Consider the following 15,822-nt stretch of genomic DNA (forward strand, 5'->3'; position numbering starts at 1 on the left):
TGACTTGCTGGATATTTATGCAATGGTACACATCTTTCGAATGCTTACCACTAAATACCAGGTGGTTCGCGCCATCGCACTCGCTTTCTTGGTAGAGGCAATCAGAAGATGGATTAAACGAGCGCCTTCAAGCGACGAGATAGCGTATTATCTGTTGGGTGACTGCACGGCGTGTTCTTAGGACCTTCAGGTACGGGCACCTCCGTGTGGTCATACGCCAGAAATGTCTCTAGACGACAGAGAGAGAAAGAGAGATTAAAAGTATGTTGGCGATGGTACGAGGAGAGAGGTGAGATGGCGGTTGAGTGCAATGGGAAAGGGGGGCTTGAAAAGAGGGAGGTCTTGTAATTTTCCCACCTGGTGCAAGATCCCAGATCATCTATCGCCTCAAAGTGGCAGTGCAGAACCACTTTCTTGAGTCTCTTATGAGCAAGAAAGACCAGGTCAACATGGAGGCACTTGCTTCAGTGGACAAGACCTCGAATCACATTCTACGAAACGGAGATTTTACGAGGTTTGCCGACTGGCGCTATGTGAACCGTTCAAGGCTGGATATACTGCTGCTTAATGGGACGAGAAGATGGCGTGACCAGCAAGACCCTCGCTGTCGCCGACGTGGATACATGAATGAAACCCTCTCTCACGCTTCAAACAACTAGCCCCATATGGTCGCTATTACAAAAATACATGCCGCGACAGTCCAAAGAATTGTGAAGGGCGCTTAGCTTCCGAGAGAAGCGATTTTCAATAAATCAGTCCCGGACGTTTTCTCTTCTTAAACTAATCATTGTCGTTAGGGATGAGCGATTAAGACTGTAACAATAATTGATGTTGTCATCCCTTTTGAGAATGGTCCGAATGCGTTCCGTGTAACCAAGAAGCATAAACTTCAAAAATATCAGCCCATAGCCGATTCCCTTCACGAAATGGCTATAAAGTGTACCTATAGGACTTTATTCTAGGTACACTAGGTACTTGGAACCGAGATAATCGGGCTGTTACCAAACAACTGCGAATTGGTAAGCGCTATGCAGGGTTGATGATGAAGAGTGTTGTCTCTGACATAATCAGGTGGTCGAGAGATAAATACGTCGAACACATTTCTGGTCAGCAACTCTTTAACAAATGACCGCATTTTCATTTTTTTTTACTGAATATGTAGTGCGTAAGTTGAAACAAGTCTGACGCGATTATTATGCACAATGATTTTTCAAATACTTGACGATTTATCTGAAAAAGAGTAACTAGAATCATCAAAAATACCATAAACCTAAAAAATTTACTTTTAACCTACACCTGTAGCGCCTGAAGATATGGTCCAGCGTTCAGGGCCATATCGGTTCTTATCAGCTTGATATCTGATACGCACTCCATTGGAATGCCATAATATCGAACTGATTTTTGGCAATCGGCGGAGTGTTTTGGGGCTTCCTCTGGCTATGCCACGGATTTAAGGTGTATGGAAGTGGCAACCCCATCGCCCAAGAGATCCGACCCTTGCAGTCAGCCACGTTGCATTGGACTAGCTTCCCAATGCAACAAATTATGCGGTTACGTCACCAGTATCTGCGCAGTGCCACCCACAATAGGCCTCTTTCGGATGGAGGCCATAGTTCAGTTGGAAGTAGCAAAGGGATCAGGTATCCTTTTTACGCAAAGGAGGATATGAAGCTCTTTATCCAAAAGAAGAACAAAATCCTCCAGAGAAAATATCACTCGTTCCAGCAAGACGACCGTTACAGACAGCCGATAATGCCAACATGAGAAATAGGAGATCAAAAATACACCAAGAAGTTTTTGTTTGGATGGACAAATTAGCTGAAGCTAATACTGCTCTCCCTGATTTGCTCCCTGAAGATGTTGATCTCTAGAATCTGAACTGTGTAGTTTACGAAAAAGCAGTCTCCCTGCTTAGCGAAAACAGAAATAATTATATTTCAGGGCGCCTGCGTAAGACTCCCGAACGTATTGCATAGCTTCAGTTTGAAACTGAAACCGCTAGACAAATGAATCAAATGTTCAGTGCGTGATTAGCTGCAAAACACCAAATAAGAAGTTCAATTCAAAAGTTGGAGCACTTGCTCAAAACTTACGGAAAGCAAATCACACGCTGAACAAGTGTAAACTGTTGACCCTCAAGCAGCACTGGACGCAAAAAATAAGAGCTCTTTCAATAGCCAAAGAGCGCCTTGTAAGGCGAGTAAAGTGGATTCAGGAAAATACTACCTTTTCTACTCACCCTTTTTGTCTTTTCAACAAAATGTCATGTGCCGTTCAAAATATGCCTAGTCGAGAAGACATTGAAGTCTTCTGGGATCAAGAATGGAGAAACTCATAAGCTAGATGAAGACGCTTCAGATATCCCACTGTTTCGTAACTTTTGCTACAGGCAACTGCTGCAACGTTCAGAAGAGGAGTATCAAATAATTACTGCTGATGAAGTGAAGAAAGTGATCGTTAGAACTAAAAACTTTTCAGCACCAAGGACAGATAAGATCAACATCTTTTGGTGGAAGAAGTTCACTTCTACGCATCAACATCTAGCTCGTATATTTACTACATTCTTAAACAGAGAACACCCAATCCAGCAGTGGTTAGTTGAAGGACGCACGGTACTAATCCCTAAAACAGGAGATTTGTCAAGTCCAAAGAACTACTGGCTCATAACTTCTTTAAACACCAGCTACAAGCTATTCACTGGCCTCCTTAAAGAGAGGACATTAATATCTATCGAGCTGGTATGAAGTATAATAGTTGAAGAAGGATGATGCAAGAGAGGACTGGCTGGTTGCAGAGAGAACCTGTTAATAGACAGTAGACATGAGCTACTTATTAAGCTCCTTGAGTGCCTGGATTTACATCCACAAATTGTGAGATGTATGGAAGAGCTTATTCTCTTGTGGCGGACATTTGTCATAACATCTGACAAAAGACAAGTGATTACCAGTTATGTCACATATAATAGGAGGGTCTTCCAAGGAGACTTTTTAAGTCGGATGAGTTTCTGCATCTCCCGTTTGCCTCTATCTTTTGTGCTTCGTGCAAAAAGCTCTAGATACCTATGTGGCTCGCCGGACAAAAGAGAATTTAAGGTCAACCACCTTTTATACATGGCCCACCTTAAACTCTTTGCTTCTTCAAAAGAGAACATTGCAATCCTTGTTGCGGCAGTACATAGGTACTCTAAAGCCATCGGCATGAGCTTTTGACTGGACAAGTGTGCCTGCGTTTATCTACACCAAGACCTTTACAGACTGTTTTGCACGTTTGGTGCAGTAGAATGAAGCGTCGATGAGCTAAAGCAACTTGACCAAAGCACACGCAAGATGATGACAATCCATCGAAGTCATCATCCTAGATCTTCTGTATCTCATATATACTTCCCTCGAGAAAAAGGGGATAGGGGTTTGCTGAGCTTCGAGTATCTTTATCAAAGAACGGTTCTAGCTACAACCTGCTCAGTTCTAAAAAGCACAGATTCTCGAATGCGACTCTTATACCAACATGAAGTCCTTTACGTTGCGCCGTTCCTCTGCCGAGCCGAAGATAGGGCAGCAGAGGAGCTTGGTCTCCCATTTTATTCCAGCGACACTACACACGGCCTAGCATCATTAACACCTATGGTACTTAAAAGTCGTGCACAGGAAGCAGAAAGTTCGCTTCCACTAAAGGAACATGCTGACAAGCCCCTTCATAGTAAATTCTACGGCATTATACTTAGAGAAGAGATATCGATGGAAGCAATACAAAAAAATAATGCTATTGATGTTCTTGCGCAACCTCAAGATGATCCAATTTCATCACAACTACGAGAGGCAAATGGTCTAATTCAACCAGATGCAGAAGTACCCACAGTACATATAGCTGGGCACAAAAACAAATGAGCAGAATGTAGCACACCAAACAAGCTCCATATCTGTAAGGACATTGCTTAACGCTGTTGCAATAACTGCCATTAAAATAGAAGTAAAGCAGCAGCTTCCAATTGATGATCTCCCTCTGAAAGTTATAGATAAAAAACACCTGATTAAATCTGAAACCATAGGTGCCAGGGATAATGAAAATCAATATACCGGATACAAGAGAAACGCATCCGGTCGTTAACGTTTTTTTTTTAAATAAACAGCCAAATCCCAGAAAAACTATAGCAACTTGAAAGGAATGTTGGTCGTGCTTTACTAGAGTTCAGAGATGCAGAACCAACACAAAGGTATTTTCTACCACAGATGTACATCACAAAGCATCTGCGTGTACTAATAGAACACCTGCAAAACAAAATTATAACTATGCATTTAAGCGCAACACTAACTGCGTTAGAGGTATAAGCTCTTGTGTATTGTGCAGCTGTGGTAGCGGTTAGACAATTGGGTCATGTATGGACAAAGTGCACAATTTCTGGCACCAGAAACGGACGAGTGCGCATCCTGCGTTGACAAGATATTTTCAAAAACTCATCGAGCATCCAGATTTGATGCCAAGCTTTTTTCTCAACTACCAGACGCTAAAAATCTAACCGAATTTGAAACGATAACGTAAACATCAAACAAAATCGCACATAGAATACAATTATTGTATTTTTTTAAAGGCTCCTAACTAGATTAATACGTATTGCGGCGCATATAATTGAAAGAGACTCCACTGCATTTGGTTCTGCGTGTCGTTTAACCCATTGGGCTAAACGCTAAATAGCATGCAGCATGGTTTCAAAATACATAAGGAGGATGGTCAACTGCTGACCCATTTTCTGTACATGGATGATTTGAAGCTATTCTCACTAGTTAAAACCAAAAACTGCAGAAAATGATCCATGTTAAATACCAGTTTTCGAATGACATCCAGATGAAGTTCTGACTAGATAAATGCAGAACAGATCATTTTATCAGAATAGAATTAGGGACCACAAAACTAGACAACGGGAAAGAGAATGACATCAAGTCAGTTGCTGAGGGCGAGTCATATAAATATCTGGGTATTATTGACATGACTCACTTCTCATCATACTCCTTTGGACTCATCAAATGGTCAAACGCCAAACTTGAAAGGTTAAACAGAACTATCCAAATTGAAATGACCAAGCAGCGAACGGACCACAATAATTCAGCGTTCGAATGAGTAGTTCTACCGTGACATACAGGAAATACAGGAAACTATCGCAAGCAAGTGTTACATCAAGACGTGGTAAACCGGTGCGGATTGTGCGGAGATACCAACGAATCCATCGAACACATTCTTGATGGTTGTTGCCTAATGGCTCAGAGAGAGTACACGTAAGTCACAATGGCGTGGCGGGCATTATAACTCAACAACTTGCCTTCAACCTACGTCTCCTAACATTGCTTATCCACATATTACCTAAATTTATAGTTTGAAACCTGTAGAATATGATCCAGTTAGTGATTTTGGTCAGTTTTCATAAATGATGTCCCGCGAGCCTTTGAGCTTGACTTGCTTCTGCTTCGCTTCGAGCCATGATCCAACAAACCAAGGTCCCGCCAATCTGATACTCAAATACGTTCGACTTAGAGTTCCACTAATACCCAAACCATACTCACTGCATTGGCGCAAACGGAACGCGAAGCTAATTTCCTGAAATGTTAAAAAAAGAAGTCGACGGAAAAAACTAGAATCATACATTTTCCCTTTGCCTAAATTTTAAACGCGATTATCTCGAAACTTTTTTTTCAATGAGTATAGCCATAAGTATAGCGAGCTAAAACATAAACTAAATACAATATGAAGTAATGTGTAACATGCATCTATTCATCCTATTGTGATTTCGGCTACAGACAATGTGCATACGCTGAACATCTCGAACATCTAGTAGTCAGTAGGGTGATAGCAACATCACAAAAAGCGGTTTTGTCAAACGCCTATCGCATTGTAAGAAACTTCCTATGCCATCAGGAGGTAGGCGACTAAGCCCCCATGAAGTAACAGATAGTAACTCTAAAGAATTATTCAGAGGACAACAGCGGTAAAAGGCGAGTTCTACACTAAACCATGAAACTAATTCTTGGTCTGCTATCACATCATCGCAAAATATTTAAAACATCATACTAAACTAATTCATAACATCGGTAACTCCACAGAAACTTAATAAAAGTTTAAACATAAATAATATAGTATTTAAAGAACAGGATTTTTTTCTAATTAAAAGATAAATAGATGTAACGCTGGCGTAACATTAAGCTAACTCAAGTACACTTGAAAATAACACTAAATCAATTAATCGCCTCACATTTACATTCAGGGCTCCTTTAAGCCTGACTAAATATGCTAGCTTAACATTTGATTCCATTTTTTTATGAGGAAAGTTAAATAAGCCCTTTGTATATCTTACTAGTTACACTAACCATCCATACCAGTCACTCCAATTAAAAAAAGTAAAATTAGTAAAATTTTAAAATTAAGAGCTTATTCTTCAATTAATACGAAGCAATTTATGAGCATGCAAAAAATCATAAGCTTTAAACTTGCGGTTGAAAAAAATCTAAAACCCATCAGGTTTCTAAGTCCAAAATTAAATTGACCAGTAATTTTATTATTCAAGATAAGTTTAAGATATTCTGAAAGCATTCTGCCTGTACACCTTGGTGACAGGGCAGTCTAATAATTGCGCACTTATAATACATCTTTACCTTAAGTTGACTTAATTCCTTCATTAGATCTTTGATTTCAAAATTCAAGCGTTCGAATCTCTGTAGTGGAGTTTCTTTTTCACTTACTCCAAGCAATTCACATTCGCCACATCTAAAACATTATAAATTTATTAAATCCGTAAAAATACTGTATAGACTTTTTTAAATCAGTCATACGGGCCATTCAAGTATTATTTAATTCTAGTTTTTTTACAATTTGGACTCCCCCCCACCTCCACCTAACGCTTTGTTATCAGTGTGTGCAAATTTAACGTGAGAGTACCGGTGAAGATGATGTGTCCCAGAAAATAACCTTACGTAATACTTAAATGGCCGTAAAGAAACTGAATTTGGTCAAAAGCGAGTAAGTTTTGCAGTTGTCGGTTTTAAGTTTCTAAGATGTTTATTTCATTTTGTGCGGGTGAAAATGTTCGATTTTAAATTACCAGTTGTCTCAATATAACGCAACCCAGTGTATGAGCCATGCAGGTAAATATTGTAGTAGATTCTCTTTGCATACGTGGGTTCAAACTAAAATCTTCACTCAGTTTTTATTTAATATTAAATTATTAGCGATTTTCCAAAAGTTTAATACAGTATAAAAGTATTTACATCAGTCCCAGCATTAATGATAAAGCCTATGACAAAGCCACCGAACGCGTTCTCGGGTTGCGGATAGAGGGTGCCTGTAACAAGGTTTTCTGCTGAATATGGTTCCAAAAATTAATAGGCAGTCGCGGACAATTGTCCAGGGGAGGTCCCGAAGGAATTAACCCCCAAGCAGAGGTGTGAAAACCGTGCCGAAAGCTGAATGGCACCTGGGTGAGGTGTCTAGAACGGTGACTCTGGGATACCGGGCGACCTCTCAGAGTAAGCAGCCTTATCCATGCATGCGGGGCTCTACAAGGAAGGATGAACCCTTTTTTTCGTGGAAGCAACAATGATAACAGCAAACCTAGTTGTAGTAAGTGCGGTTCAAAACAATAGAACGCGCAGGGCTTCCGGCAATGAGTCGGCCAACAATGCCGGCTACTCTAGAGCTGGGGGAACCAATAAAGATAGAGACAATGCAATGGATCGGCGGAATCTGGGGACTTTTGGATGGAGAAACAAAATCAAGACTTGCTAGAGTGCTACGATGCGAGTGTGGCCTCTGCATGGGGTTACATGGCACGACTGCATGCTCTGTTGTGCGAGAAACACCCAGAGCTATCGCACTTTTCGCGTCAACGTCTACGAAACCATGCTGAACCACTCTAAAGAAGGGGCTACGTAAGCGGAGCGCCAACTCTACCACAGCCAGAACAAGCCGGTGGAATATTTATAACATTAGTTCATTCATTTTCAATCATTTAAAAAATGGAATTTGTTCAAATAATTTCTTTTCGTATTTTTTAAAAATAAATATTATTACTGTAGGTCTAGTTGAATATATATCAGTATCTATCAGACAAAATTTTTTAAATCAAATTAATCAAACAATGTTGATCAGTAATTTCACTGAAGAAATATAAACATTTTTTAATGAAGAAAATTATTTAAAGAAATTCCATTTGTTTACACAATAAAAAATTAAAGAACTAATGGTAATAAATATTCCACTATACAAATATTAATAACTTTTAAGGAAAAAAAGAACATTAGAAAAAAATTGTTTACACAAATTCTATTTTTTTTTTAACAATATAAAATTAATTATCAAATGTTAATTGATATTCGACTAGATTAATAATAATAATTTTGAGAGGAAAAACGTATTAGGAATGTTCGGACAATCGGACCTGTGTGGTAAGAAATGTATGAACAACGAGCTCAAAGAAAGGCGTAGCAGTATGTCGGGAAAACCTGCTCATCGATAGATGTGTCTGCAAAGATGCAGCATACTGCCAGCGTGACCTGTCGATGGCCTGGATTGAATATCGGAAAGCTTTCGATTCGACCTACCATAGACTTATCATTCACCATTCCGACGGGTACTTTTACGGCAAAACTGCAGATCGAAAGCACAAGGTCACTTATGTATTTTACATGGACGATTTTAAGATCAATGCTAAAAACAAAGAGCAACTACATCTAGCTCTAGGGATTGTGGAACAATATATGGTACTATTGAAATAGGAATGGAATTTGGGTTAATGGCATCCCTGATGACCCTGAGCTCGTCGATAGAAGCACTATACTCTCCGAAGCAGATACAAACGTCTCATCCGGCAGATTTGGTCTTTCGAACTGTCGGCGAGGAACAAAGTATCTGTAACGAACATGCCTGATGCCACGTTAGTACTCTACTTATTTCGAGTGGTTACATGGAACAAGGACGAGCTCAGACCCCTTAATATCGGGACACGACAGGTTATAAACTTTAACAAAAGCATGCATCTTTAGTATTCTGTTCTGCGACACTACATCTCACGCTGGATTGAAGTCGGGAACGGAGAGTTTCACTTTGGCATGTCAAGAAGGTGATTTCCACCTTAACATACCGTCCCCACATTTTGAGCCAACACATTCCCGATGATAGCTGCAGGGCATGCCATGCACATCCCGAGCATTTAGCACACATGCTATCTAGTTGTTCAACTCATGCAGGAACGACCTACATCCAGACACAATGCGGCACTAAGAGTGTTTTATTACCATCTCTGTCAGTCGTACGGCATTAACCTTAATATTGCTCTGCTAAACATTCCTAGGAAAATAGAGTCAATTGTCAAGAATGAGAAATGTCACATATACTGAAACTTTATAATTTGGACAATTGTTTATGTTGCACACTCGAGGCCCTACAGCCTTTGGATGTAGGCCGTTCCCGCATGAGTTGGACAGCTAGATAGTATGTGAGCTAAATGCTCGGGATGTGCAGGGCACGCCCTGCAGCTATCATCGGGAATGTCTTGGCTCAAAATGTGGCGACGGCATGTTAAGGTGGAAATGACACCGTCTTGGCATGCCAAAATGGAACCCTCCGTACCAGACTTCAATCCGGGTGATTTAAGGAAAGCAAAAGTTAGCTCACACGACATTAACTGATCCTCCACATTTCTGTGGAAGATACCATGCATCCTCTTATCGAGGAGCTGTTCACGAAAGTTTTTCTCTTGTGCTTTCTTAATCCGGGCTTTCAGGAGTGAGTACTCGAGATAGATAAGATTGGATGCATTTTGCTCACCCTTAATACTGAAGTAAAGTCCGAGTGTTTCAGGAGCCTCCTCCGATGCTTTGTAAAGAAACGCTCCTTTGCCCACTTCTTCGTGCTTCCTGACCATTTTAAGATGAGGGTCTTTTCCATTTGCGACTCTATGCGCTGTTCCCAGAATAATCCTGTTGTGAAGACATTCAACACTCAACATTCCGCGACCACCTTGAAAGCGTGAGATGTACAGTCGCGGAACAGAAGACTTAAGATGCATGCTTTAGTTTATCTGCATAACCTTTCTTGTGGCAAGTTGATGCATTCGTCTTTTGGTCTTATGATCAACCGTTAGTTTTGTTTCACGGTTCGCATCGGCCAAAGCTCTCGCTGCATTACAAACGCAATAATTGATAGCCCAGAGATCGAATTCTTCGGAAAAATGACCACGAATCTCGTCATCCATTTCAGCCAGATCTTTAGGCTTGAGAGAAACCTTGGTGTTGATGTTTCTCCGCATCATAAAGCTTCGCTCTTCCTCCATCAGATGCCTTCCCGCGGTTGGTCTTAGTGTCGCCTCTCTTCCTCTGTCGCCGGCTTGTTCTAACTATGGTAGAGTAGGCGTTCTGCTTACATAGCCCCTTTTTTGGAGTAGTTCTGCATGGTTTCGCAGACGTTGATGCGAAAAGTGCGATAGCTCCGGGTGTTTCTCGCACCACAGAGCATGCAGCCGTGCCATGTAACCCCGTTCAGGGGCCACACTCGCATCGTAGCATACTAGCAAGTCGTGATTCAGTCGCTCCGTCCACATAAAGGTCCCGAGATTCCGCCGATCCATCGCATTGAATCCATCTTCATTGGCTCCCCCAGCTCTAGAGTGGTCAGCATGGTTGGCCGACCCATTTTCACGTTCTGTTGTTTTGAACCGCATTTACAACAACTATGTTTGGTGTTGCCATAGTCTAACTGTATCAGAGTCTCCCTATTTTTGAATAAATTCTTTCTGGCAACACAAAGCACAAGCGCGATAAGCTTGTCGTCGGACACTTTTCGACTTTGACATAGCGAGAGCGAACCAATCGCGCGAAGCAACCTCCCAGCGTTATCATGGTCCGCGTGATGAAGAAATCAGATCTCTTAGGGATTCGGCCGAAACCTTATCTCCCTGGCCTCTCCGCTTAAGCCATGACCCGAGCGTAAGATACCCAAACCAAGCCCCCCCCCCATTGATCACCCTTGTGTCCTCTCGACTAGAAAATCGTCATCCATTACCGTCCCAACAAGTTGGCTACCCACCACATTCGCTGCCACCAGTAGCGTTTTAACAAATCCAAAGTACTCGATACCCCGCCCGCCACCCAAATGCATCTTAATCCCAAGACATCCAATATCCACACGGCGAAAAAAAGACGCGTCTGTGGGCTCAGACTGATTCAAAAGTAGTTAAATTAAATAGGAAAGGGAAACCAATTTACAAAAAAAGCAAGGTAATATCAAAATTAATGTGAAGGGTTTGTTGCTCATACTATGTACATTGGAAATCCGCGTCTTATTATAGTCGCGTAGGTAGTGGGTGTATTGAGATTGAGATTGAGTTTGAGGGGGGGGGGTGTATTGAGAATATATATATATTTATTTATTTGCACGAACACAAACACACGCACACAGAGGGTGTCCCAATAGTATTGAAGTTCCTTTTAATGGCGGATAAAACAAACAAAAAATTAAATCGAAAACTCCACACAAATTTTTGGATCCGATGCGTATGTTGGGTGCTACAGGGCATTGAAATTCTATGTAGGTGAACCCCTAGTTGCAAGTGTGCGTGTGACCCAAAAAAGAAAATTATTCTACCGCGGTAACTTCACCTTGCTTTCAGTGATTTTGAAAAAAAATTCTTTATTTAATTTATTTGGTGAGCGCAACACAAATAATTTCAGTGAGCCTAGAGAATTCGTACATTATTCCAGATAATCAATGAACGTCCAAACTATTTACTCTGATTTATGTACAATTCAATTAAATGTTTTGAATTTTCCGAATTCTTCTGAAATAAGGGAATTCTTTTCAACTGTTTACAAAGGCACTAACCTGTGACCATCGGGTTAACTACGAGTGAATAAAGATTAACACGTTTTATTATAATTCTGAAGAATTCTGTAGATGTCTTTGAATTCAGTTTCAACTATTTCGAATTTCAGCAACTTGGATTAATGGATCAACTGCTACTGGATTAGAATGCACACTTTTTGAAAAATCTTCAGGGTGAAACGGGAATTTTTTTATAGTATTAGAACTGAAATTTAGGAGAAAGGAGATTAAAAAATCACTGTTCTAAGTCAAAATTCGTCACAATTTAAAAGTTCCTTCTACCGAAGTATCAAAATAGAAAGTACTTTAAGTCTTTACAAATTGAAAATTCATTTATTTTCTTGACAATTCACGTATATTGTTACAAAATCGAATTTTTTGGAAGAAAATCGACTTTTCTGGTAGAAAATGAGTTTTTTCTTTGAACGTTAATCTCCTTATTTGAAAATTCTTCTCTTTGGTTGAAAATTGAAGTATTCCAGTTAAATATTCATAATTTTAGTTGAAAATTTATCAGATAGGTTACAAATCAATTTCTTCGTTGAAAAATAAACACGTTAGTTAAAAATTAATTTTTGCTGTTGTTCAAGATTCATCATTTTGTTTAAAAATTCATTTCTTTGATTAAAAAATGAGCTGTTTGAAAAAAATTGGTTTTCCTTTAGATGAGAAGGCATTTTCTACAGAAAACTGAAAAATTTTATTGACAATTTGTTTCTTTTTTGACTAAAAATAATTTTTTCTTAAACTGTAAATAAAAATACTATTCCAATTAAGTATTCCATAATTTTAGTTGAAAATTAATTTTTTGTTAAACATTAACTTTTTTAATTCAAAATGTCTTTATTCAATTTTTAGTTGAAAAGTGACCGTTTCTATTTCAATATTTGTCTTTTTTGGTTTAACATTGATTTTCTTAACTTGAAACTTAATTATGAAAATTATTCTTATTGTTCAAAAATTCATCTTTTTGTTTAAAAATTCAAATATTTCACTTAAATACATTTTAGTTGTAAATTCATCTGTTTTCTATTAAATTCTACTATTCTAGATCATGTATTTTGCAATGTTTCACTCTATTGTGTTAAAGAATGTTTAAAATGAACGTCATGATTTAAAATAAATCTTTACGTTTTGCAACAAATATAAATATGTTACTTTTAGTTTATTAGGCAAACTGAAAAACTTAACCGGGAAAAACCGGAAAATGACAGGGAATTTGAAATTGTTTGGAGTCTCTACTGGAATTATAAAATTATCAGAGGGAGGATACCAATGTAATCCTAGAACTTTCAGCTGTATATCTTCCCCGGCAAAAAAATCAAAAGATCTTTCATAATCCCCTTGCGGGCAATCAGATAACAACGACTCATTATTTAAGGCCCATTTTCAAAGATGAAAACCTCCAAATTCCATCAGATGTGAAACCTGTACGCGCAACTCACTTGCTTCCTCGACAGTATCAACGCCGAAGAGAACATCATCAACGTACAGGTTATTTTCTAAAATAGCCTTTGCTTTAGGAAAAGCATATCCCTCATCACTAGCCAATAGTTTAACAACCCTATTAGCCAGGTACGGGGCACAAGCTGTTCCATATGAGACATATAAATTGTGACATGCGCCAACGTAAAATGATTGAAATTAAAGTCTTTTAATAATTTCAGACCAATATGCAAGTGCGAGTTTAAAGAAGAGCCATTAGATGTCAGGCTTGAGGCATTAAATACTACACGTAAATGAGTAGTGGAAATACTATTTCGAATGATAGGATGATGAACGGGCTAGATTCTTTTCTAAAATAATTTTAGTTCTACCCAAGGAATTACCGATTTCGATGGGAGGACCATTTCGAAAGGGTGATCTGATTATATACTGACCAGAGGACAATCGAGTCCAATTAGTAACGAAATGCTCCTCGCAGCAAATTTTATCCTCAGTCAAACAGGATGAGGAAGGAGGTTCTTCCATCTTCCAGAAACGAGATCAATTATTTTGTAGTTCTGAATCCGTACAATGACAGGCTGAGATTGAACGACCTATTTCAGACTGTTGAATAGGTCCTGATCTGGCAAGTTAGGAGAAGGGTATGAAGTTAAATTGAACAAGACAAGGGCTTGTAATGTAATAGGAGTACGCTTTGACTCCTTCGGACGTAACCATCCTTGAGCTTGCCTTTTAGCGGTACCGATGAATTCTCCTCCTACACCATATACTTGGGTATTAATTTTATGACAAGTGGGTTTTAATGTCTTGAAAACTCTTTCAGATAGAAAACTACATTCAGATCCTTGATCCATCAATACTCGAAAACTTTCACATCTAGCATTATCTGCTTTCAATTCAAGAACTGCCGTGGCAAGTAAAGTGGTGCTGAAATCCTATCGTTATTTACTGGAGTATTTTGATTAGTTTGTGAAGTAGATGTAATTTCAGAATTGTTTACGTTAGGACAAGTTTCTCGTGTGGAAGCAGCCGAGTCATTCGCTGAATTCCAGTTGTTAAAGTGACGAAGAGTATTGTGCTTTCGATGACATTTTGCACAAGTGTATTCACTAGCGCATTGTTGAGGTCTATGACCTGGAGACAAACAATTTACCATAAACAAGCGTGTTTTTGAAACATGAATTCTCTTCTCTGTTCAGTAGACAACTCTTTAAATTCTTTAGATCTAAAAAGTGAATGATTCTCTCTACAAAATAAACATTTAGAAATGGATGATGCATTGTGGCGTTTGACTTCTGATTTACTCTTTTTTTGGGAACTCGAACCAACCTTCGAAATTTTAATAGCTTACAAAACGCGAATACGCTTCTCTAAAAATGTATCTAGATCATTGTAAGTTGGATAATCAGTATCATCACTAGTTTACGTTTCCCATTCCTTCAAGGACGCATTATCCAGTTTCTTAGTAATTAAAATAACTAATAAGTCACTCCATGAATGGGTTTCGCGTTTCAAGTTTTTGACAGCCACCAGAGATTCATTTGTAGTATCGCGCAATTTTCTTAAATATTCTAAAGAGTTGTTAAATACATTAGGCAAATTAATGAATTCTTGTAAATGAGCTGTAATAAGTGCTCTTTTGTTATTGTATCTTGTCTTTTGCGACTCCCAAGTTACTACAAAATTAGCTTCAGAAATAATAACATGTTTTAATAGATTTTCAGCGTCACCCTTTAAAGAAGTTTTCAAATATTGCAATCTAGTGACATTAGATAAAGAATCGTTTTGAATGATAAGAGAATCATATAAATCTCTAAAGTTTTCCCAATCTTTGTATTCTCCAGAAATCTATGGTAACTTAATCTGAGGAAGTTTAACAGATACAGAATCATGTTTAAAAATTTGCGACTGATTTAAACTTTCTGACGCAGCAACTTCCGGACTAATTAAATTAAGTTGATGAATCAAGAAATCACGAGCATTTCAATACATATCCTCGATAAGAAGAAATTTGCTTTTCGAAAAATAATCTATTTTTTGGCGTTCCACATAATTAGTCACAGATTTAATTTGTAGATGTAAACTTTCACATTTCTGCCAACACTGGTCAAGAAGTTATATTCTTGCTTTAGTAATAGCCTTTGTAATATTGAATTTGCCCAATTTTTTACAGTTAGTCTCTGCCCTTTGAATAGACTGAGATATCTCAGGTAACTCAGAGAGTAAGTTCTCCATCATAAGAATAATACCAATGTAATATGATAATACGACCAATGTAACTATCTTCGGATGTTAAATAAATAATCCAATTAATTTCTAAGACAGTTAAAATTTAAATAGAGCTTAAACTTATCTTTATTTTCGTTAAACATTCAATTTAAAGATGACAGCTGGTTGCGCCTCGTGGTTGCATTGGCGTAAGCTGATTCTCCTCGTAGTAAATATTTTAAAGAGGTTGACAAGTATCTCATTCAGAAAGAGAGATCAGTGAAACAGGATAACGCATGAATTTGCGTT

At 38.6% G+C, this 15,822-nt stretch overlaps 1 protein-coding gene and 1 pseudogene across 5 annotated transcripts in view; one reads left to right on the plus strand and one right to left on the minus strand.

Moving 5' to 3' along the window:
- LOC117181892 (dynactin subunit 2) overlaps positions 1-15,822 on the minus strand; it is a 164,864-nt gene that overhangs the window by 78,092 nt on the left and 70,950 nt on the right. For all 5 annotated transcript variants that reach the window (XR_004468202.1, XR_004468201.1, XM_033374907.1 and 2 more), the window contains exon 4: positions 6,639-6,750. Coding sequence is in view for 3 of the 5 variants with exons in the window: in XM_033374907.1 (XP_033230798.1) it covers positions 6,639-6,750 (112 nt within the window). In the remaining 2 variants the exon portion in view is untranslated. The remainder of the gene's footprint in view (positions 1-6,638; positions 6,751-15,822) is intronic.
- LOC117182407 lies at positions 1,293-1,499 on the plus strand (annotated as a pseudogene).

Source organism: Belonocnema kinseyi, chromosome 10, assembly GCF_010883055.1.
Source record: "Belonocnema kinseyi isolate 2016_QV_RU_SX_M_011 chromosome 10, B_treatae_v1, whole genome shotgun sequence".
Lineage (NCBI taxonomy): Eukaryota > Metazoa > Arthropoda > Insecta > Hymenoptera > Cynipidae > Belonocnema > Belonocnema kinseyi.